Genomic DNA, 25,917 nt, shown 5'->3' on the forward strand with positions numbered 1-25,917 from the left:
GATTATTTAAATTTCTCCTCTTAGAGTAGACGGCCCAAATGGAGTGGAAAGAGGAGAGAGAGAAGTGTAGATAGAAGTACTGCCGTCTCTTAGGAAGAGAGAGGGAACTGTGAGGAGGGGTTGGTGAGTGTTCTCCCCTCCAATATCCATCTCCAAAATTCTTAGCCTCCCATTACAATATTCACTACAAGGTAATTTTCTTATAAATGAACATAGGCAAGTAAAAATTATGGAAGCTGATTAAAACCCTACTGTTTCAAAGTCTGTAGGTATCAGCTAGAATATATGTAGGGAAGTAAAAAGAGTGAAGTTGCTTTTTAAATTTAAACTAAAATATGCATGTTTCTAGTTTTCAGAAAAGGTTCTTACAATAAAAGAAGAAAAATGAAACAGAAACTTGAAGGAAATACTATAATTTTATATTTTGCAGTCATTTTTAGAATAGTGTTTATGTATCCAAACTCACCCAAGAATACATAAAAGGACAGAAATTACTTTTTTTCTCCAGGGTCATGAGCCTGAATTAGAGATACAGAGCTTGGATCCACTTGGGTATTTCATAAATGTGAATTTACAGGTTATTAAGAGTATTTCATTTATCTTATTTATACATTCTCTAACAAGTTAATATTTGTGTCTTTTTAAAAACTGTTTTCACACTAAGTGATTCTAATATGGAGTTTTGAAACCTCTATTTTGTCCACAAGTAGTGCCACTATTCGTATACTTATAGACTGTTTAAGGTATATTCGTGAATAATAAGCACAATTCAATGTTTAGAGATATGGCATATGTTAGCTTTTCCCTCTGGTGCTATGTGATCTCTGATTTTATTTAACCCAGACATTATTGTATTTTTCTTACGAATTTGAGAACATTAAGACCACTAGTCTAAAAGAATTTCTTTTTACTTTACCTAAGGAATCTCTCATTGACAACAAATTATGTTTTTAGTCTGGCAGCTGTAGAACCATCCATGATGCTCTTGGAAAATGTGAAGAGGCATCTGAAGCGCCCTGTATGGATTAATGCCGATATTCTTCCTGGTCCAAATGGAAATAGCAAAGTAATAGATGCAAAACCATTTTTAGACACCGTGACATTCTTCTTTCCAGACGTGACGTTTTCCCTGGGTTGGACAACAGGATGGCATCCTGAGAAAATCAATGAAGGTAATAATTCTAATAATGTATTTCTTGTTGGTCAAATTAAAATATCCTCCAGGTATAAAAATATTATCTTTAATACAAAGCCCAGAACCCATTCGACAACATCTGAGCCTAATGGAAAAAAAGGCCTGACCCTTCAGGTATGTGTAGACCCTTCCGTCTGCTCTTTCAGATAGATGCCATGTTCACTGGTGATGCTGCAAATTTTAAGAGAGTTCATAGATTTATAGTCATATAAGTAAAGCTTTTGTTAGCAATCTCTTTTTCTAATTTTTAAAAACATAATTTTCCAGATTTTAAAGGAAAGTGGAATATTTCCCTTCTTTTTATCAGGAAATTAGCAGCTAAACTAACATATTCACTTAAGATTTCTGTAAAATGTTCCTTTACTGACTGACCAATATTTTTTACAACTTGCTTTTGATAGAGTATAGATTTACTTAAAATAGATATATTCTGGCTGGGCGTGTTGGCTCCTGCCTATAATCGCCACACTTTGGGAGGCTGAGGTGGGCGGATCACCTGAGGTCAGGAGTTCGAGACCAACCTGGCCAACATGGCGAAACCCCGTCTCTACTAAAAATACAAAAGTTAGCCACGCATGGTAGTGCGTTCCTGTAGTCCCAACTATAGCTACTCAGGAGGCTGAGGCAGGAGAATCGCTTGAACCCAGGAGGCGGAGGTTGCAGTGAGCCAAGATTGTGCCACTGCACTCCACCTGGACAATAGAGTGAGACTCTGTCCCCAAAAAAAAAAAATGTGTGTGTGTGTATATATATGTATTTATTTATTTATTATGTGTGTATATAGTTTATATATAAAGATGTATATTCTCTGTCCATATATATACTTTTTTTTTTGAAGTTATTTAGAAACAAGTGTGTTTTCCACGTGGTTTTTTTTTTTTTTAAACAGAGTCTTGCTCTGTTGCCCAGGCTGGAGTGCAGTGATGTGATCTCAGCTCACTGCAACCTCCACCTCCCAGGTTCCTGGGTTCAAGTGATTCTTGTGCATCAGCCTCTTGAGTAGCTGGGATTACAGGTGTGTGCTACCACGCCCAGCTTATTTTTGTGTTTTTTTTAGTAGAGATGGGGTTTCACCATGTTGGCCAGGCTGGTCTTGAACTCCTGACCTCCAGTGATCTGCCCACCTCAGCATCCCAAAGTGCTGGAATTACAGGCATGAGCCACTGCACCTGGCCTTTTTTTTTTTCTTTTTCTTTTTTAAGAAACAGGGTCTGGTTCTGTCACCCAGGCTGAGTGCAGTGGTACCATCATGGCTCACTGCAGCTTTGACCTCCTGGGCTCAAGCGATCCTCCCATCTCAGCCTCCAGAGTAGCTGGGACCACAGGCACACACCATCACACACAGCTAATTTTTAAATTTTTTGTAGAGATGAGGTCTCACTAAGTTGCCCAGGCTGGTTTCAAACTCCTGGGCTCAAGCGATCCTCCCACCTTGGCCTCCCAAAGTGCTGGGATTACAGGCATAAACCACCGTGCCTGGCCCCACAATGTTTTAACACGATTTAAATATATATTTTTTGTATATATATATATAGAGAGAGAGAGAGAGAGAGAGAGAGAGAGAGTGTGTCAATTTTTTTTTTACCACTATTTCTACTTTAAGTAAAATGTACAGGTAATTTGGGCAAGCCAAAAAGAAAATTGATTTGATGTTAACTGTCACTTAAATAGCTAGTATATACCCCAAAGCTACCTTTTCTCGGAAAAGAAAATTTAACAAAAATAGAAAATCCAAGTTTACAGAGAATAATAATGATGCAGGTGTACGTAAAAGAAGAGCCTTAAAATCTTGAAAGTAAATAAAATCTAGTGGTGTAAATTTTCTTTTCTTATGCTTGAGTGATGAGTAAAACCTTTTTAATTCCTTAATTTTTTTGTTAAATTTGCTCTAGGTCACTTGTGGAATGATTTTTTATCTCCATTTTCCACTTAGTTTTTTTTCGCATTAAGTAGCACTTTAATTCACTTAGCATCCAAATGGAAAGTATTATGAATTACCTATGAATTATCTATGGTTTTACCTAATTGTAGGTAATTTAGTCTTTTATTTAATTGTCTTTCAAGATTTCAATCAGTAAGGTTAAATTTTTTTCTTTTCTTTTAAGGGTACAGTTGGACAATGGTGAAAGAGATGGAATATATATGTAATGAACTAAGTCAGCCCGTAACGTTCCCTGTCAGAGCAGCATTAGTCAGGCAGTCTTGTTCTCAGTTACTTTGGCTGTTAAAGCAATCAAGCAGGTATGTAATAGTTTAACAAATGTGTATGTGAGTGTGTATGAGAGACAGAGATAGAAAGGGCATGAAAATTGATTATTTAAGGGCAGTGTGTATGAGAGAAAGGTAGATGGAAAAAATGAAAACTGATGATATAAGCACACAGACTCTCTCACCAGATTGGAGCTCCTTGATGAACCCTAACTCACTTAACATCATATATTTTACCCCTATTCCTCACAAAAGTTTTTGTACATAGTAGGTGCTCAGTAAGTGTTAGCTGTCTTTTTCATTATGTTATACATTCACAAAAAGTGATGAATGGATAAATTAGCTTCTTTTTTAATTTCATCATAATTTCAGAAATCAGCCAGATGTGGTGGCTCACACCTGTAATCCCAGCACTTTGGGAGGCTGAGGCAGGAGGATCTCTTGAGCCCAGGAGTTTGAGATGAACCTGGGCAATTTAGTGAGAACTCGTCTTTACAAAAAAATTAAAAATTAGCCGAGCAAGGTGGCATGCGCCTGTAGTCTCAGCTATTCGGGAAGCTAAGGTGGGAGCATCACTTGAACCCGGGAGGTAGAGGCTTCAGTGAGCCAAGATCATACAAGTGTACTCCAGCCTAGGTGACAGAGTGAGACCCTGGCTCAAAAATAATAATACTTTCAGAAATCTTTTTTATATAAAAGTTTTAATATGTAATAAAAATTAGTTGGACCACCTATTGAATATTTAAATAGATTATAAAAGTACAGATATTAAAATTTTTATTATTTTGTTTTCTTTTAAGAGGTCAATCAGTAGAACAAAAGAAAAAGTCCAGAATCTGTCATGGAACTTAGTGTAGAAACAAGCTGACTTTTCAGATCTTTGGAGCAAGAAGTTCAACAACTGGTTTTGGGACAACAGGCTATGTAGGAAAAACAATGCTGACACCTTTGCTTATTCCTTGCTCCAAAATACATTCCCAATGAATTAAAGATTTGAACATCAAGCAGTAAATGCATAAAGAATAAACAGGGATGATTCCTTAAATATAGTTTCAGAATGGAGAAGACCTTTAGGCACAAAACCCGGAAACTGTAAAAGGAATTTTGATACATTTGAATCCATAAAAATGGAAAGCAACTACTAAAAAGGCCCCCAATGTGTATGTCAGAGAAATGTAAAGAATTCTGACAAATAAAAGATTTTTACAAATTACCCAGAAATAGGCCCAGTTTAATAATTCACTATATTGCAGAGAGTAGTGAAAGCAGACAATCATACATTTTTGGCTGGAGTGTAACCTGATCAGTAATTTCCTTGGAGAGAAATTTGGCATATACTCATGAATCTCACTATTGAGACCATGTCTTACTAATAGAAGTTCACATAAGCACAGAGACATAGGTACAGGGATATTCTGGTAGCATCATTTGTAGTAATAAAAGACTTGAAACATTCTAAGTATCTATCAGTCAGACACTGTTGAATAAATTATGGTACACCCGTATGATGGAATATTATATGTTACAGATAATGCAGTAGACCCTATGTTTTAATATGGAATGATCTGTAAGGTATATCATTAACTGAATAAATTAAGATGCAGAATGATAGGTATAGTATGATTCCATTTGCATGTGGGAAAATTGATGTGTAAAAATATTTATAGATAAATTGAGCTTAGAGTAGTTTGAATCAGTGGCTGCTAGCATTATGCTTAAAGAGGAATATTAGGTGATACCAGACACTATACCAATCAGATTCTTAGTTACAAACTATTATGGGGCAACTCTCATTGTTAAAGTATCCCATGATGCTATTTGACATTCTCTTTTTGCAAACACATCATCTATTTATTAACTCTGCCTCTAGTTTTGTTTGTTTTCATTAGTGTCAGAGAAGTGCACTGAAATCAAATAACATACTGTATTAATTTTTTAAAGATTATTATTGAAATTAAAGCATTACATTTAATTAAAATTTTCAATTCTCATGGAAAACGCTAGAATTTTTTAGAATATATCTTCTTACCCCCATTTGAGAAACATTTACAATATAGATGGACTCTGTTTTCTTGGAGACATAATACTCAGATAATCATGTGCACAAGTACCATAAGACTATGGCCACATTTATGAGAGAATTCCGACCAGCCTATATTCCATTTGGGTATATTTTGTTTCATTTTTAATGATGTCACATTGATTTTCACATAGTCATGTGTGTGATAAGAGCACCTAAAATCTATTCTCTTAGCAAATTTTTCAAATACAACAGTGTTAACTATAGTCCTCATACTGTCCATTAGATCTCTAGACTTAGTATCCTGTGTAACTGCAAGTTCATCTACTCGTTATCTTTTAAAGATACCTATTTACTCTCATTTTACTGGTTTTGAGAATCATATTTATCCTCCAAAGTTCTAGAGTCTGCTTGTTTTTCTAATTATTCCATAGAAAAAAACTACAGAACATTATCATTAGTTCTACAGACTTAGAGGTTCTTATATTGTTTGAGATAGGAAGGAAAAGTACATTTATTTTTTAAAAACTTAGCACTGAAGTATTTATGTAGACTACTTTTTATAGTAAAAGCAATGTAGGCCGATAACAGTGTTTCAGATAACAAAATCTGGATAATACAGTTCTACTTTAAAAGACTGAAGGTTAGAATTGCCTCTATGGTGGACCCAGGTGTTTTAATTTTGTTCCTAATAATTTTCTTATCTAATGTTTGTGAGATTACATGAAGACAGCAACCTTGCTTATCTTGATTATCCACAAATCTTCAGAATTTAAAACAATGCCCAGCACATCATAGGAATTTAATAAATAGTTATTAAATGGAAAAACCAAATGCATACAGGCACTGATTCATCATAGAGGGCATTAGAAGCCTGTACTTTCTGGAGAAGTAGTTTTGGTGTTTAAATACAAAAATAGCTATAAAAGGCAGCATTAAGCAAAGAGGCTTAGAGGTTATTTTTGTTACTGTGGTGTCAAGTACCGCCTCAATCACCTTGTGATGTGTGCTAATGCAATTAGTAATACGAATAATATATTACAAAGAGGAGTAGCTTCTAGAGAAAGAATGCTTCTAAAAAGACAGCAATATCCCACCTTTAAACAAGAACCTCATTTTGAGTCAAGCAATTGTACATGAATGAATCTTGCAATGTCAAGAGAGCTATTTGAAATAAAACACTATCACAATATTTCTGTGTCAGGGAACTCAATGAATGATGAACTGCCAATCCCTTTTTGCGTCTCATTTAAGTAGTTGGTGAATCCACTCTGCCATCACACCCATGAACCATGGCGAAGTTTCAGTTTTTGACAGCATACCTGTTCAAAGAACAGGCTAAGTGTTTTTATTATAGAAATTTCAAAATACAGTAACTCAAACAGGAGAGAAGTTTATATTCCTCTCTCCAAACAGTCCAGACTCAGGAAGGTCTCAGGAGAGTAGAGGCTCTTCTCCAACGGTAATCTAGAGCGTAGGTTCATTCTGTCTTGTTCCTCTGCTAACCCTGGGAGTGTCAACATGCACATAAGTAGAAGCTGACATACACCATCACATTCCCGTTCCAGCCCACAAATGTTGAAAGAAAAAAAACATACACCAGAGTAACTAAAATAACCTCTAAGGCTTTTTGCTTAATGCTGCCTATTATAACTATTTTTGTCTTTAAACACCAAAACTGCTTCTCCAGAAAGTACAGACTTCTAATGCCCTCTATGATGAAACAGTGCCTGTATGCATAAATATATATGTGTGTGTGTGTGTGTGTGTGTGTGTGTGTGTGTGTGTGTATGAAGGCATATACTACGTGTATTTAGATGACCTGTATATACTAGGAGTATTTATATTTTTATACTGGGGTGTGTGTGTATATATATATATAAAATGCATATACATATATATGAAGGCTATAGATTCTGTATACAGTCATCTGTCAGTATATGTGGAGGATTGGTTCAAGGATGCTCAGCATATACCAAAATCGGCTCATTCTGAAGTTCCCAAGCTGTTCCTGTGGGACTTGAGTACACAGAAAGTCAACCTCCTTATACCCACATTTCAAATCCTGTAAATACTCTATGTCCATTCTCATTTGGTTGAAAAAATCAGTATATCAATGGACTCACTCAGTTCTAAACTGTGTTGTTCAAGAGTCAACTATACTGATACAGATATTGTGTCCAAATCTATATCCTAAATTATCTTAGCATTTTAAAAAATAGTCTTTCAGGGCCAGGTACAGTGTCTCATACCTGTAATCCTAGTACTTTGGGAAGCCAAGGTGGGCGGATCACCTGAGGTCATGAGTTCAAGACCAGCTTGGCCAAATGGTGAAACTCCATCTTTACTAAAATCCAAAAAAAAAAAAAAATTAGCCATGCATGATGGCAGGTGCCTGTAATTCCAGCTACTTGGGAGGCTGAGACGGGGGAATCGCTTGAACTCGGGAGACGGTGGTTGCAGTGAGCCGAGATCTCACTACTGCACTCCAGCCTGTGCAGCTGAACAGGTCTCTGTCTAAAAATATATATATATAGTCTTTCAATTGATTTTCTTGAGTTTTCTAAGCAAAAAAATTTATTCTCTTCAAATAATGTTAACTTTTTTCAACTTTTGTATCTCTAATTTCTTTTTTATGATGGTTAATACCTCTAGAGTAGTGATTCTCAAGGTATTATCGGTAGTGGTGATTTGGCTCTCCAGCAGACAATGCCTGAGGACGTTTTTGATTGCCACACCAAAAGATGAGGGGTGGGGGGCAGGGATTCTATTGAACAACTAGTGGTAAAGGCCAGGGATTCTGCTTTAGACATCCTACATGGCACAGGACAGCTCCCACAGTAAAGAATTATCTAACTGAAATGTCAGTAGTCAACACTGAGAACTCTAGAACAAGTGTTACATAATATTGCTAATAGTGCCCAAACATATCTTATTCTTACCTTTAAAAACAGCTTAGTATTCTGCAAAGATACTACAGAAGTACAGTCATGTATCGCTTTAAGATGGTGATACCTTCTGAGAAATTTTTCATTAGGTCATCTGGGCACAGTGGCTCAGGCCTGTAATCTTAGCACTTTGGGAGGCCGAGGTGGGTGGATCCCTTGAGGTCAGGAGTTTGAGACCAGCCTAGTCAACATAGTGAAACTCCATCTCTACTAAAAATACAAAAATTAGCTGGGTGTAGTGGCGCACATCTGTAATCTCAGCTACTCAGGAGGCTGAGGCAGGAGAATCGCTTGAACCTGGGAGGCAGAGGTTGCAGTGAGCCGAGATCATGCCACTGCACTTCAGCCTGGGAGGCAGAGCAAGACTCTGTCTCAAATACATGGAAATTACTACACAAATACATGGAAATTAAATAATATGTTCCTGAATGACCAGTGGGTCAATAAAGAAATTAATAAAGAAATTGAAAAATTTATTGAAACAAATGATAATGGAAACACAACATATCAAAACCTAGCAGATGCAGCAAAAGCCATACTAAGATGGAAATTTATAGCTATAAGTGCCTATATCAAAAATTTTTTTAACTTCAAATAACCTAACAGTGCATGCTAAAAACTAGAAAAGCAAGAGCAAACCAAACCCAAAATTAGTAGAAGAAAATAAATAATAAAGATCAGGCCAGACACAGTGGCTTACGCCTGTAATCCCAGCACTTTGGGAGGCCAAGGCAGTGAATTACCTGAGGTCAGGAGTTTGAGACCAGGCTGACCAACAAGGCGAAACCCTGTCTGTACTAAAAATACAAAAATTAGCCGGGCGTGGTGGCACACACCTGTAATCCCAGCTACTCGGGAGGCTGATGCAGGAGAATCAGTTGAACCTGGGCAGCAGAGATTGCAGTGAGCCGAAATCATACCGCTGCACTCCAGTCTGGGCAACAGAGCAAGACTCCATTAAAAAAAAAAAAAAAAGCAAAAATAAATGAAATTGAAATGAAGAAAACAGTACAAAAGATCAGTGAAACAAAAAGTTGGCTTTTTGAAAAGTTAAAGAAAACTGACAAATCTTTAGCTCTAGCCAGACTAAGAAAAAATAGAGAATCCAAATAAATAAAATCAGATACGAAAAAGGAGACATTACAGTTGATACTGCGGAAATCCGGAGAATTATTAGTGACTACTATGAGCAACTATATGCCAATAAACTGGAAAATCTAGAAGAAATGAACAAATCCCTAGAGTCATACAACCAACCAATACTGAACCATGAAGAGATCTAAAACCTGAACAGACCAATAACAAGTAATGAGATTGAAGCCATAAAAAGTCTTTCAGTAAAGAAAACCCTGGGACCCGATGGCTTTACTGTTGAATTCTACCAAACGTTTAAAGAGAGATAACATCAGTCCTATTCAAACTATCCAAAAAATAGAGGAGGAGGGAATACTTCTAAACTTATTCTACAAGGCCAGCATTACCCTGATACGAAAAACAAAGACATATTTAAAAAACAAACAAACAAACAAAAACTACAGGTCAATATTACTGATGAACATTGATGCAAAAATCCTCAGCAAAATACTAGCAACCTGAATTCACCAATACATTAAAAAGATCATTCATCATGACGAAGTGGGATTTATCCGAGGGATGCAAGAATGGTTCAACACATGTAAATCAATCACTGTGATACATCGTATCAACAGAATAAAGGACAAAAACCATATGATCATTTCAATTGATGCTGAAAAAACATTGGGTAAAATTCAACATCCCTTCGTGATAAAAACCCACAAAAAACTGGGTATGGAAGGAGCATGCCTTAACATAATAAAAGCTATGTACAACAGACCCACAGCTAGTATTATGCTAAGTGGGATAAATCTGAAAGCCTTTTCTCTAAGACCAGGAAGAAAACAAGGATGCCCAGTTTCACCATTGTTATTTAACATAGTAATAGAAGTCATAGGTAGAACAGTCAGCCAAGAAAGATATATAAAGGACATCCAAATTGTAAAGGAAAACATCAAATTATCCTTGTTTTCAGATGATATGATCTTATATTTGGAAAAACCTAAAGACTCCACAGAAAAAAACTATTAGAACTGATAAATTCAGTAAAGTTGCAGGAGACAAAATCAGCATACAAAAATTACTAACATTTCTATACACCAACAGTGAACAATTAAAAAAGAAATGAGAAAAGTGATCCCACTTAGAATAGCCACAAATAAAATTAAATACCTAGAAGCTAACCAAAGAAGTAAAAGATCTCTATAATTAAAACTATAAAACACTGATACAAGAAATTGAAGAAGACACCCCAAAATGGAGAGATATTCCATCTTCATGGATTGGAAGAATTAATATTGTTAAAATATCCATACTACCTAAAGCAATCTACAGATTCAATGCAGTCTTATCAAAATTCCAATGACATTCTTCACAGAAATATAAAAAAAATCCTAAAATGTATAGGGAACCACAAAGACCCAGAATACCAAAGTTATCCTAAGCAAAATGAACAAAACTGGAAGAATCACATTTATCTGACTTCAAATTATACTACAGAGCTATCGTAACCAAAACAGCATGGTACTGGCATAAAAACAGACACAGAGACCAATGGGACAGAATTGAGAACCCAGAAACAAATGCACACACCTACAGTGTTCTCACAAAGCTGCCAGGAACATACACTGGGGAAATGAGTCTTTTCAGTAAATGGTGCAGGGAAAACTAGATAGCCATACGCAGAAGAATGAAACTAGACCCCTCTCTCCTACTATATACCAAAATGAAATCAAAATGGATTAAAGACTTAAATCTAAGACCTCAAACTATGAAACTACTACAATAAAACATTGGGGAAACCCTTCAAGACATTGGTCTTGGCAAAGATTTCTTTAGTAATACCCCGCAAGCAAGGTAGCCAAAGCAAAAATGGACAAATGGGATCACATCAACTCATAAAGCTTCTGTACAGCAAAGGAAATGGTCAACAAAGTGAAGAAATAATGTACAGAATGGGAGAAAACTTTTGCAAACTACCCATCTAACAAGGGATTAATAACTAGAATATGTAAGTAGCACAAACTACTGGAAAAAAATCTAATCTGATTTTTAAATGGGTGAAAGATTTGAATAGACATTTCTCAAAAAAAGACACAAATGGCAAACAGGCATATGAAAAGGTGCTCAACATCATTGATTATCAGGGAAATGCAAATCAAAATTACGATAAGATATCATCACACCGCAGTTAAAATGGCTTTTATCCAAAAGACAGGCAGTAAATGCTGGCAGGGATGTGGAGAAAAGGGAACCCTGGTGTGCTGTTGGTACGAGGATTTCAGGGTTTTTTTTTTGTTTTTTGTTTTGTTTTGTTTTGTTTTGTTTGAGATGGAGTCTCACTGGGTTGCTCAGGCTAGAGTGCAATGGCACGATCTCGGCTCACTGCAAGCTCTGCCTCCCAGGTTGAAGCGATTCTCCTGCCTCAGCTTCCCAAGTGGCTGGAATTACAGGTGCCTGCCACCATGCCCAGTTAATTTTTTTTTTTTCATATTTTTAGTAGAGACAGCGTTTCACCACCCTGGCCAGGCTGGTCTCAAACTCCTGACCTCAGGCTATCCGCCCACCTTGGCCTCCCAAAGTGCTGGGATTACAGGCATAAGCCACCATGCCCAGCCAGGTTTTAGTTTTTTGAGGAAAAAACTATACATAGAGCTACCGTACGATCCAGCAATCTCACTGCCTGGTATGTAAACAAAAGAAAGGAAATCAGTATATTGGAGAGATAGCTTTACTTCCATGTTTGTTGCAGCACTGTTCACAATACCCCAGATTTGAAAGCAACCAAAGTGTTCATCAACAGATGAATAGATTAAAATATATATATGGTACTTATACACAATGGAATATATAAGATCTCAGCCATAAAAAAGAATGAGATCCTGTCATTTACAACAACATGGATGGAACTGGAGATCATTATGCTAAGTGAAATAAACCAGACACAGAAAGATAAACATCTCATGTTCTTATTTATTTGTGGGTTCTAAAAATTGGAGCAGTTGAACCCATGGAGATGGGGAGTAGGAGGGTGGTTTACCAGAGGCTGGGATAGGTAGTGGTGGTGGGTGTTGGGGGGGGGGGGTGTGAATGGCTAATGAGCATGAAAAAATAGTTTGAATGAATAAGGCCTAATATGTGATAGCACAACAGGGTGACTATAGTTCATTTAATTGTACATGTAAACATAACTAAAAGAGTATAATTGAACTGTTCGTAACACAAAGGATAAATATCTGAGGGGATGGGAACCCCGTTTTTCAAGTGATCATTACGTAGTACATGCCTGTATCAAAAATCTCATGTACCCCATAAATATATATACCTACTATCTACCCACTAAAATTAAAAGTGAGCCTCTGCCCATTTTCCAATTCCTGTTGCTCCTGGACTAATCAACCTTGCTGATCCCTTCAGCGTTCTGGGTGGGGTGAGAGGAAGAGCAGTATCCCATGGGTAGTGAAGCTAGGTGCTTACTTCACTCTTAACGTTTCCTCGTAGGAGAACACACAGGCCAAGGAGATCTTTGTTGGCACTGAACTGTCCTGCCTTAGAGGAGGGGTAATGTGGGTAAAGTGAAAAGTTTTACCTTCCTCAATGTGTCTATTCCAGATTTTGTGTGTGTGTACACTCCAATGTAGTAGCGGAGTCTTTCCACTGGACTCCTGGGTTCCCACAAAGGTACTTTTAACCATGAGTTGTTGTCAAAATCAGTGTTTCGGCCAGGCACAGTGGCTCATGCGTGTAATCCCAGCACTTTGGGAGGCTGAGGTGGGTGGATCACAAGGTCAGGAGATCAAGACCATCCTGGCTAACATGGTGAAACCCCGTCTCTACTAAAAAGAATACAAAAAAAATTAGCCGGGCGGTGGCGGTGGGCGCCTGTAGTCCCAGCTACTTGGGAGGCTGAGGCAGGAGAATGGCGTGAACCCGGGAGATGGAGCTTGCAGTGAGCCGAGATTGTGCCACTGCACTCCAGCCTGGGTGACAAAGCGAGACTCTGTCTCAAAAAAAAAAAAAGAAAAAAAAAATCAGTGTTTCAGTAGGGTAGACAAGGGATAAAAGCTCCTATTCTGCAGTTTTACTCATGTTACATGTCTTCCTGTAATAACACATTGGCTATAACTCAGTTATGTACCTGTACTTAGTTACAGGTAAAGCTGGGAAATGTAGATTTTATTTTGTACAACCTTGTGTCTGGTTAGAATTCAGGAGTTTGTTAGAAAGAAAAAGGAGAATGGTTATTGGAGTAAAAGTACCAGCTTCTGTCATACATTAATAAAACATTATTAATGTTATTTTATTTAAGTGTTTTGTGTGTTACTTTTTTTCTTTTAAAAGTATTTTAAATTTAATTTTTCAAACAAAAAAATTAATTCAAAAGCTTAATGGAATAAAGACTTACACTGTGAAAAGCCTTTCTCTCATCTACCCAGTCTTCCTGCCCAATGTCACTAACTACAATAGTTAGTTTCTTTATACATATAAGAGTAAGTGTAAATATAACTTCTTAATTTCCCCTCCTTTTTACTTTTATCTTTATTATTAATTTTTTTTTTTTTTTTGAGATGGAGTCTCGCTCTGTTGCCCAGGCTGGAGTGCAGTGGCCAGATCTCTAGCTGGGACTACAGGCGCCCGCCACCTCGCCCGGCTAGTTTTTTGTATTTTTTTAGTAGAGACGGGGTTTCACCACGTTAGCCAGGATGGTCTCGATCTCCTGACCTCGTGATCCGCCCGTCTCAGCCTCCCAAAGTGCTGGGATTACAGGCTTGAGCCACCGTGCCTGGCCATTTTTTTGTTTTGTTTTGTTTGTTTTGTTTTTGAGACGGAATCTCACTCTGTCACCAGACTGGAGTTCAGTGGTGCAATCTTGGGTCATTGCAACCTCTATCTCCCAGATTCAAGTGATTCTCCTGCCTCAGCCTCCCGAGTAGCTGGGACTACAGGTGGGCGCCACCATATCCAGCTAATTTTTTGTATTTTTAGTGGAGACAGGGTTTCACCATGTTGGCCAGGATGGTCTTGATCTCTTGACTTCATGATCCACCCACCTCTGCCTCCCAAAGTCCTGAGATTACAGGCGTGAGCCACCACACTCAGCCTATTTTATTTATTTACTTATTTATTTATTTATTTGAGATGGAGTCTTGCTCTGTTGCCCAGACTGGAGTGCAGTGGCAGGGTCTTGGCTCACTGCAACCTCTGCTTCCTGGGTTCAAGTGATTCTCATGTCTCAGCCTCCCTAGGAGCTGGGTTTGCAGGCACCTGCCACCATACCCAGCTAATTTTTTTTTTATCTTTAGTGGAGACAAGGTTTCGCCACATTGGCCAGGCTGGTCTTGATTGCCTGACCTCAAGTGGTCCGCTACCTCAGCCTCCCAAACTGCTGGGATTACAGGCGTGGGCCACCTCGCCTGGCCCCCCTCATTTTTAAAACAAAAGATAGTATGTCATACACCTTGCTTCTTGATTCTGTTCTTTTCTTTGCTTTTTTTTTCTTTTCCTTCCTCTTTTTTTTTTTTTTTTTTTTAACTTAACAATACATCGTGGAGCTCTTTCTGAAGTAAACTTTCTTGATTTTCTTTCCTAGGTGCATGATATGTATGTATGTACTATAATTGACTTAACAAGCCTCATTTTGATGGGCATTTGGCCTATTTCTAATGTTTTATATTACATTGTTTTCATGAATAACCTTATTATAAATGTTTTCATATGTACAAATATATGTCATCTCCAACTCTTAAAGTATTTTTGTCTATTTCCTCATCTACCTTCATAGTTTTTGCTTTTTAAATGTTTATGATATGCTATATGTTGTGTACACATTCATATCTATTTTCTCTTCATTAAGAATTATACCTTTACCATGGTGTTCTTGGTCTTATTTAATGATTTTTTTTAACCTCAATTCACATTTTCTTTTTGTTTGCTTTGAATAACTTTGCTTTATCCTTTATTTGAAAAGTAACTTAATGGAGTTTTGGTTTTTTACTGTTTGTTTGTTTTCTTTTTTTGAGACAGAGTCTAACTCTGTAACCCAAGCTGGAGTGCAGTGGCACTATCTCGGCTCACTGGAACCTCCACCTCCAAGTCTCAAGCGATTCCCGTGCCTCAGCCTCCCGAGTTAATGGGACTACAGGCACGCGCCACCACGCCCAGCTAATTTTTTGTGTTTTAGTAGAGACTTGATTTCACCGTGTTACCCAGGGTGGTCTCAAGCCCCTGAGCTCAGGCAATTGGCCTGCCTCGGCCTCCCAAAGTGCTGGGATTACAGGCATGAGACACCGCGCCCTGCCTTTTATTTTTTTCTTTTTTTTTTTACTGTCTTTTCTAGGAGTGATTTATGATTATTTTTCAAAAGTTTTAAATTTACAGAAAAGTTGCAAAAACTACCACATTTCCTTCACCCAGATTCCCCAATTGTGAACATTTTCCTGCATTTGTCCATTATTTCTCTATACATATATGATTTTCTGTTTATGTTTTTCTGCATGAGCCTCGTTATCCGTAAGTACTCCAGAGGATACCACCCCGAAGGACAGCTTCTGTATTACCATCATGCAGCCTCCCAGTCAGGAAGTCAGCATTGGTACAACAGTACCATCCAGTCCACAGACCCCATTCAGATTCTGCCAACCATTGCAACAATACCTCTTTTCCTCTTCTGATCCGGAAAACCCTCCAAGAACATGCATTGAATTTAGTTATCACATCTCCTCAGCCTACTTCACTCTGTAATAGTTCCTGTTTCCTTCTCTGTCATATACTTAACAATCTTAAAGATCATGGAGACTTGAAAGGAGAGGAGATTGTGATAGAGCAGTAACACCAAGGTGCTTCCTCAACTGCTGGTCATGTTCTATTTGCACTGGAGTTCACTTTATAATAATCTGATAAAATTTATATTTATGTTTTATGTACTTTTTTCTATGTGTGTTATTTCACAATAAAGAAGGTGAAAAAATGAAGTTTGAGAATTAATATCAATGAATACAATTTAAGATACCCTCAGGCAATGGTTTTTCCATTTCAGTCTAAATAGAATTAAGTGAATATTAAAAGAGGCAAAATAATACTGGGAAGCTCTTCTTTTTACCTAAATGATCATAACCATGTCTTTTCATAAGATTTGTCACCGTGGTGCCCAGATAAAGTAATAAAGATTCCATTTTAGCAAAAAATGTAGGTTTCAGAACTAATTTTCATTTTTCATTTTCTGTGTCCCTGAGCTATAGTTTAAAATTCTTTTTGGTTTGTAATATGATACTGCTGTGGGGCAATATCCAAATTGCTTTCCTCTGTTGCATTTCCAGAATGGTGTCACCATCCTATAAGGGCAGGAATATGTCAATATGACAGGAAAATATGCCTTGGTTAGGCAGTTCTTCCTTATCATTAGCAGAAAAAATGCTTTGGAAATTTTTCCCTGGATTCTGACAAGCTTACAGGGAATATAAATATGAAACTGCTTAACAGCTTTGCATTTCCCTAGACTTGAATGCAACAGTAGTAGTGTCACCAGAAGAAATGAAAGTATACAGTTTAAGTAACATTAACATTCTGAGCATATTCTTACATCCATAATGAATTTACATAGGTTGTTGGTTTTCAGCTCATCAGATAAAGATCTAAATGTATTCTATTTGTCATTCTTAGTGGTATCTCTTGGCATTCTTGTATCTCATACAAAAACCTCCAAAAGAAACAGCAGGGCCCTCCATACATGACTCTGAGTGTTGTAGATATCAGTGACATTTGTGTCTCTTCACAATCCCTTCTCATTGTGCTTTTCACTCTGACGAGGCTCCTGAACAAACCCAGGTTACAGATTCCTCCATCAGCAACACAATCTCTTCTATTCCTTTTTCCAAAATTAGACCCATTTCCCATGCCACCCGTCTGGTTTCTTAGTCCATTTAACATTCTTGCAATTCAGATAGAGCAGTTATGTCATTTAGACAACAGCAGTATGAATGTTTTTTGTCTCTAGTCCCTCTTCATGAAAGAATGGAATATGAAAGTACAGTTACACCGTTGCTGATTAATTATTTCGTCTGAGTGAATTTGAGTTAGAGATAAATGAAAGTATTTTTAGGCTTATTGGAATGAGTCATTACTTTCTTCCACTTTTAACTATATAATTCTGTTTTATTTCAATGCAGGTACAGCCTGACTATTTGGACTGGAAAAAATGATAACTATTCCATTGAAGATTTACTTTACATTAGAGACCATTTTGACAAAAAACAAGTTTTCTATGACATCTTGGAACCACAAGACCATGAATTTAAACAAGCTATTGGAATCAAAGTTAATCTCTAAGAAGAAGATTCTCCTCAATTATTTCCTGTGTTTTGGTTTCATAATCCTCTCCATTGGTCTGAATTAATTACCATATAAATTATGGTTATTGGTTTACGTTCCAAGTCATCTAATCAAGAAACGTTTACTGTGTGCTTACTCTGTGGGCATATGTCCTTATAATAATGCACTTACATAAAAGATTTGGAAAGAAGAGAGTTATTTCCACACGTGGCCTAGTCTAATAATAATTCAGGAAAATGATACTCTACACCCCTTTATAAAAAATAGTTTTGATAAACTAAAGATGATTGGCAGAATCTACATGTTATAAAACAGGTATAAACCACATGTGCTTGGCACTTGCATTACAGAGATTATGAAAAATATGGTACTCTCTTTTCCCTTTTTCCTAGAAAACTGTTTTTTTTCAGAGATAATAAAAAAGGAAGAGAGCTTTTAAAGTGTGTTTAATTTTCACAGGGGTGAGCAGCTGTCTTATATCAAGATTAATCCATTTCCTGAAACTATTAGATCTAGAATTTCCATGTCATTGGGAAGCATGCTAGTGGCTAAATATTTTTTTGTATTTCTTATTTCTATAGTATCTGATCTATAGTGAACAATATACTATTGGAGAGCAGTTTTAGTCTTTGTAATATATCATTTGTTTTCCAAGTTTCTTACTGCCACCACCTTCATTCAGGTCCTTGTTCTACTAGTAGAATTTTATGAAATACTTTTTTCATGGCTCATTGCTCACACTCTACTCAGAGATAACCTGATTTTTTCTGCTAAACAAAACTTTCTTTTCTTTTTCTTTTTTTGTTTTATTTTATTATTATTATTGGGTGTTTTTTTTTGTTTGTTTGTTTGTTTGTTTGTTTTTTTTTGAGACAGAGTCTTGCTCTGTTGCCCAGGCCGGAGTGCAGTGGTGCGATCTTGGCTCACTGCAACCTCTGTCTCCTGGGTTCAGCCCCCTGAGTAGCTGGGACTACAGACAGTTGTGCGCCACCACACCCAGCTAATTTTTGTATTTTTAGTAGAGATGGGGTTTCACCATGTTGGCCAGTCTGGTCTCAAACTCCTGACTTCAGGTGATCCACCCACCTTGGCTTCCCAAAGTGCTGGATTGCCGGTGTGAGCCACCACGCCCAGCCAAAACTTTCTTAAATACATCTTTCTTTATGCCAAATCAAAAACCTTCAAGGGCTTAAACTCAATTTTACTCAGTTTTCGTCTTTCAAGACCCTTCATAATGCAGTCCCACCTAAAAGTCAATTTGCTGTGCTCCAACACAGTTACTCATTTAAAAAATTTATTCAACATCAATGGTTTCTAAATCCTACTTTAACCATTAATCTTAACTATTTAGTTATGTTCACTAATTGACGCGTGCATGTTAACTATGTCTCCTCAGCTAGACTGTAGATTCCTTTATGGCAAAGGTTCATGCTTAAGTATCTTTTACAGTGTCTGGCATAGTCCTGAGAAAAACATCCAGAAAAATATGTTGCTGCGTTGATTTATTAACAAGTAATTTACTAGTGAATGTCGTAAAATATGTAATTTGCCTTTTGTTAATCAACCGTTTTTCTCCTAGAGAATAAGGTAGTTCTATATAGAGAAAAGAGCTTGGGTTTTGAAATCAGACAGGTTTTCTTGACAGCCCCACCTCTATCCCGTACTAGCCATAGACTTTGGGAAATCTTTAATGCCATTGACTCCAGGCTCACTTGTCTATAAAACAGAGGTGGGGGAAGGGTTGTTGTGAGGATTATGTGAGATTCATGTAATAGAGACATCTAGCTCAATGACATAGCGAATGCTCAGCAAAGTTACTCTTCTTTTAGACTTATCCTGTGATCATGTCCATTATAGATAGATAGCACTAAGAGATACAACATGAAACACTGTAGACCTGCAAATACTTAAAGGCAATTGTAGTATTTCCACTTGAAAATTCAGCTCTAGTCAAATGGAATCCTTCTTGTCAAATCATACATAACCTAAAACTTTACTATCCATGGCTGTTTGCCAAAGACAAAAGGTGCAATTTCATTATAAAATTTCAACAACTGCTATAGAAAATAATTTTTAAAATTATAGTAAAAAAGTAATTTATGAATTTTCTACAAAGACCATGCATTACTAAAGACAAGTGAATTTATAAATAAACTGCCTTTTGTTGAAGTTCGAAGTAAAACTCACTTGTCTGGAATATTATTTTTACTACGTAATTGTCCTACCTTTGATAATATTTTTTAAAATATTAGTATTATGGTATAAAATTATATATTGAGAAATCTATAAGCCTGATATCACTTAGATTAATTTTTTTTTTTGAGACAGAGTCTCACTCTGTCACCCAGACTGGAGTGCAGTGGCACAATCTCGGCTCACTGCAACCTCCACCTCCCGGGTTCAAGTGATTTTCATCCCTCAGCCTCCCAAGTAGCTGGGATTACAGGACTGTGCCATCATGCCTGGCTAATTTTTGAATTTTTAGTAGACAGGGTTTTGCCATGTCGGCCAGGCTGGTCTGGAACTCCTGGCCTCATGGGATCTGTCCGCCTTGGCCTACCAAAGGGCGGGGATCCAGCCTCACTTAGATTAATATTTAAAGGTATATTTTAAACTGTTGTCAGGAACAAAAACACATAAGAGAATTATAAAATGTATTCTGTTGAAAAGTAAAATTTTAATAGCTATCCATATGGGAAAAAATAACCTTGGTCCCTACCTTATGCCATATAGAAATAATTTGAGATGGATCTTAGGCCAAAATGTCAAAGCTAAAACCTTAATGCATTTAGAAGAGAATAAGAGAGAATGTTTTCAGGACTTTGGGGTAGGCGTAGGTTTCTTGTAACCCAGAAAACACTAGCCATAAAAGGAAACGTTGATAAATGGACTTTATCAAAACTTAAAACTTCTCAGAAAAGACACCATTGACACATATATGACAAAGTGTGTATTACTCCTGTAAACTATAAGAAAAAATCCCAAAAAACTGACTAAAAATGGGCAAAAGACTTGAACAGATACTTCACACACAAAATAATTCAAATGGCCAAAAGAATATGAAAAGGAATTCAACAGCATTACTTATTCAGGAAAGGCAAGTTTAAGCCACAGTAAATGCCAGTACATACCTACCAGAAAGGTTAATATTATAAGGACTAAAAACACCTTTTAGGAAAAAAAGGAAAACAGTTTGGGAGTTTCTAATAAAGATAAGTATATCTCTACCTTAAGACCCAGCCACTCTATCTATAGCCATATACTCAAGAGAAAAGTGCTTATATGTTTGCTTTAAAAGACTTGTAAAAGAATGTTCATAAAAACTTTATCCTTAATAGCAAAAAACTGGAAACAACCCCAATTTTCATCAGTAAGAGAATTTATAAATAATGGTAGATTCATACAATGAAATTACTACACAGCACTGAAACGGTTTGAACTGATATAACAATAAAGATGATTATTAACAACATCATGCAAAAAAAAAAAAAGCAGGCACAAACGAATACATATTATCTGGATCCATTTATATGAATTTCAAGAATAGTAAAAACTAATATATGGTGCTAGAAGTCAGAATAGTAGTAACCTATGTGGTTCTGTGGGGTTTTGTCTGGGATGGAGCATGTTGGAACTTTTTTGGGTGTTGAAAATGTTCTGTATCTTGTTCTGGGGGGTGGTTATTTTGATGTGTACATAGGCAAGGCAAAAAACATTGAGTTGTAACATTTAATATTTGTGCATTTTACTGTATGTAAATTATATATCCATTTTCAATAATATTTTTAAAGGCCTTGATGTACAGAAATCCAACAGAATACTATGCAGAAACTGAAAGTTTGACTTTTTTTAGTTTTTCATTTTTTTTGAGACAGTGTCTCACTCTGTTGCCCAGACGGGAGTGCAGTGGAGCGATCTCAGCTCACTGCAACCTCCACCTCCCAGGTTCAAGCAATTCTTCTGCCTCAGCCTCCTGAATAGCTGAGATTACAGGCATGTGCCACTACAACCAGCTAATTTTTTTGTACTTTTAGTAGAGATGGGGTTTCACTGTGTTGACCAGACTGGTCTCGAACTCCTGACCTCAGCTGATCTGCCCGCCTCGGCCTCCTAAAGTGCTGAAATTACAGGCATGAGCCACTGCATCCGGCCCAACCTTTATTAACGTGGGAAGATGTTACAGCATACTGCAGGTTGTAAAAGAGCATATATATGGCTGGATACGGTAACGCATGCCTGTAATCCCAGCACTTTAGGAGGCCAAGGTGGGCAGATCACAAGGTCAAGAGTTCAAGGCCAGCCTGGTCATCATAGTGAAACCCTGTCTCTACTAAAAATACAAAAAATTAGCTGGGCGTGGTGGCGGGCACCTGTAATCCCAGCTGCTGAGGAGGCTGAGGCAGGAGAATCGCTTGAACCCAGGAGGTTGAGGTTGCAGTGAGCAGAGATCACACCATTACACTCCAGCCTGGGTGACAGTGTGAGACTCCATCTCAAAAAAAAAAAAAAAAAAAAAAAAAAAAAGCATATATATAATGTAATAAAAGTGTATATCTTTGTATGTATAGAAAGTTTTTGCAAAGAAGTTCAAATGCACAACATAATGGTTAAGTGCCACCTATTTGTCCCCTCTAAGTTGATGTCTAATATAGTGATGTTGAGATCACATAGCATCCAAAGGCTATTTCCCAAGACTGGCAGAGCAATCCTAATTCCAGAAGAGACTTTAATAAGAAAATCAATTGTTCAAAAATTCAAAGGCTTTTAATAGAGTGGCTTATTGTCCTGTGAGTGGTATAATTTGTTAATTAGCCAGGTATGTACTTATCCAGTGGGAAATGATTAAAAGTAATTTGGAACAGTTTTTAATTTGCTTCTTTGTTGGAGTTGGGGTCATGGGTTTTGTTTTGTTTTGTTTTGTTTTGTTTTTGTTTGTTTTTTCTATAATTACAAAGAAAATTAAGTACCTAGTCAATATATAGACACATGCTGTATCTCTGACCTTGTTATTTAGGGCAAGATCCAAGGGAGCTCCCAGACCTAAGCAGCAGGAGCTTGGGCTCCAGTGTCCTAGTGTTCCACATCAATGTTACTCTTACTCTTCATAGTAATTACCTCTTTATATCCATCAGCCTTTGGTCTGGGGAACCAGCTTGTCCAGCCACCTGTATCTTTCATGACGGAATCTCATGTCAAGACGTCACAGCTCAGTAGGGACTTGGGGGGTAGATGGGGGAGCGAAGGGGCAGGCATCTAAACAATGTCTGATATGCTGAGGCTGTGCAAATAATTCCATAGTTGTCCCTATGTAATTCAGAAATGGAGCTTACAGTAATCTAGTCTTGGGAGAGAGACCTGTAAATGATAAGTTGAATATTTGCTAAAACTCCTATGATGGAATAACACATGGCTTGTGGAGTAGTCCCCAAAGAGACAGCCGTCTGTTTTAATTGGGAGGGAACACGAGCTGTGTCTTGAAAGATGAGTAAGATTCACCGGGTAGACTGACAGGGGAAGGACCTTTCAGACCCAGGCACCTGAGCCACGCGGGAAAGAGCCTGATCAACTTGCTCAGAAATGTTTCTGGGGCCATGACACTGTGAGACACGAACTAGATTTATTTTCTGTAGTAAGGAGTTGGCTGCTTTTCTTAGGGAGTGGGAGTTATTATACTACTTTAATTAGGGAAGCATTATTATCAGTTTTAAATGTTAGAAAAGTGATTATGATGGTGAGAAGGAGGAAATCGATTGGGAGATTTGGAATCCTCAAAGTGAAAGAAGATGAAGGCCTGAATTAAGGAGACACCAAAAGGGGATGGAGAGGCTCAAGAAATAAAGGTTATGGACGGGCGTGGTGGCTCACGCCTGTAATCCCAGAGCTTTGGGAGGCTGAGGCAGGTGGATCACGAGGTCAGGAGTTCAAGACCAGCCTGGCCAATATGGTGAAACCACGTCTCTACTAAAAATACAAAAATTAGTTGGGCATGGTGGCGCACGCCTGTAGTCCCAGCTACTCAGGAGGCTGAGGCAGAAGAACTGCTTGAATCCGGAGGCAGAGGTTGCAGTGAGCCGAGATTGCACCACTGCACTCCAGCCTGGGTGACAGAGTGGGACTCCATCTCAAAAAAAAAAAAAAAAAAAAAAAAAGAAAGGAAAAGAAAAGAAAAAGTAAAGGTTAAAAAGGAATAATTTGTAGTTGAATGAGTAGTATGGGGGAGAGGGAGGAGTCTAGTATTTTTAGGTTGGGTGACAGAGTGTTAAGATAATACCACTGACCCCATCAGGATGGAAAAGAGCCAGGTGTGGCTATATTTCTCAATGGCTCTTTGATGTTACTTCATACCAACTTGGAAAGAAAAATGAAAATCCTATCCGCCTGACCCTGAACTCACTCTAAGATACTCTTTAAAAAAAAAAAAAAATGTAATCCTGCCAGTTTCTTTTTTTCTTTTTTAATTTTTTATTTTCATAGGTTTTTGGGAAATATGTGGTATTTGGTTACATGAGTAAGTTCTTTAGTGGTGATTTGTGAGATTTTGGTGCACCTATCTCCCGAGCAGTGTACACTGAACCCAATTTGTAGTCTTTTATCCCTCACCCCTTTCCCACCTTTTCCATGAGTCCCCAAAGTCCATTGTATTATTCTTATGCCTTTGCATCCTCATAGCTTAGCTCCTACTTATGAGTGAGAACATACAATGTTTGGTTTTCCATTCCTGAGTTATTTCACTTAGAATAATAGTTTCCAATCCCTTCCAGGTTGCCGTGAATGCCATTAATTCACATTCCTTTTCATGGCTGAGTAGTATTTCTCATACATATATATACACACACACACTCATATATATATAAAACAGTTTACTATGCACTAATTGATTGATGGGCATCTGAGTTGGTTCCACATTTTTGCAATTGCGAATTGTGCTGCTATAAATATGCATGTGCAAGTATCTTTTTTGTATAATGACTTTTCTTCTGGGTAGATACCCAGTAGTGGGATTGCTGGATCAAATGGTAGTTCTACTTTTAGTTCTTTAAGAACTCTCCACATTGTTTTCCATAGTGGTTGTACTAGTTTACATTCCCACCAGCAGTGTAGAAGTGTTCTCTTTTCACTGCAACCACGCCAACATCTGTTATTTTTTGATTTTTTGGTTATGGCCATGTTTGCAGGAATGAGGTGGTATTGCATTGTGGTTTTGATATGCATTTTCCTGATCAGTAGTGATGTTGAGCATCACTAATGGGCCCTTAGCCCACTTTTTGATAGGATTGTTTGCTTTTTTTCTTGCTAATTTGTTTGAGTTCATGGTAGATGCTGGACATTAGTCCTTTGTCATATGTATAGACTGTGAAGATTTTCTCCCACTCTGTGGGTTGTCTGTTTACTCTGCTGTCTGTTCCTTTTGTTGTGCAAAAGCTCTTTTGTTTAATTAAGTCTCAGCTATTTATATTTGTTTTTATTGTATTTGCTTTTGGGTTCTTGGTCATGAAATCTTTGCCTAAGCCAATGTCTAGAAGGATTTTTCCGATGCTCTTCTAGAATTTTTGTAGTTTCAAGTCTTAGATTTGAGTCCTTGATCTACCTTGAGTTGATTTTTGTATAAAGTGAGAGATGAGGATCCAATTTCATTCTTCTACATGTGGCTTGCCAATTATCCCACCAACATTTGTTGAATAGGATATCCTTTCCCCACTTAATGTTTTTGTCTGCTTTGCTGAAGATCAGTTGGCTGTAAGTATTTGGGTTTATCTTTGGGTTTTCTATTTGTTCCATTGGTCTATGTGCCTATTTTTATACCAGTACCGTGCTGTTTTGGTGACTATGACTTGATAGTATAGGTTGAAATCAGGTAATGTGATGCCTCCAGATTTGTTCTTTTTGCTTAGTCTTGCTTTGGCTATGTGGGCTCTTTTTTGGTTCCACATGAATTTTAGGATTGTTTTTTCTAGTTCTGTGAAGAGTGATGGTGGTATTTTGATGGAAATTGCATTGAATTTGTGGATTGCTTTTGTAATCCTGCCAGTTTCTTAAAGACCATCCTTCTCCCCCACTGCCTCCTCTTAGTAATCTCTACTACATAATTGAATAGTTTCAAGGCTGGGCACAGTGGCTCACACCTGTAACCCCAGCACTGTGGG

General features: G+C 37.4%; 1 protein-coding gene across 7 annotated transcripts in view; it reads left to right on the forward strand.

The window, feature by feature from the left end:
• The window catches only part of FAM151B (family with sequence similarity 151 member B), a 50,786-nt gene extending 30,831 nt beyond the window's left edge, over positions 1-19,955 (forward strand). For 3 of the 7 annotated variants that reach the window (XM_015451642.3, XM_073993708.1, XM_005557275.4), the window contains 3 exons: positions 955-1,172; positions 3,301-3,436; positions 17,611-19,955. In XM_015451642.3, the coding sequence (XP_015307128.3) occupies positions 955-1,172; positions 3,301-3,436; positions 17,611-17,770 (514 nt within the window). In that variant the 3' untranslated portion in view covers positions 17,771-19,955. Of the gene's footprint in view, positions 1-954; positions 1,173-3,300; positions 3,437-12,946; positions 13,016-17,610 lie in introns of all 7 variants that reach the window. The other 4 variants (XM_073993709.1, XM_073993710.1, XM_073993707.1 and 1 more) reach the window with 3 other exon arrangements.
• Positions 19,956-25,917: the final 5,962 nt, after the last annotated feature.

Source organism: Macaca fascicularis, chromosome 6, assembly GCF_037993035.2.
Source record: "Macaca fascicularis isolate 582-1 chromosome 6, T2T-MFA8v1.1".
Classification (NCBI taxonomy): domain Eukaryota; kingdom Metazoa; phylum Chordata; class Mammalia; order Primates; family Cercopithecidae; genus Macaca; species Macaca fascicularis.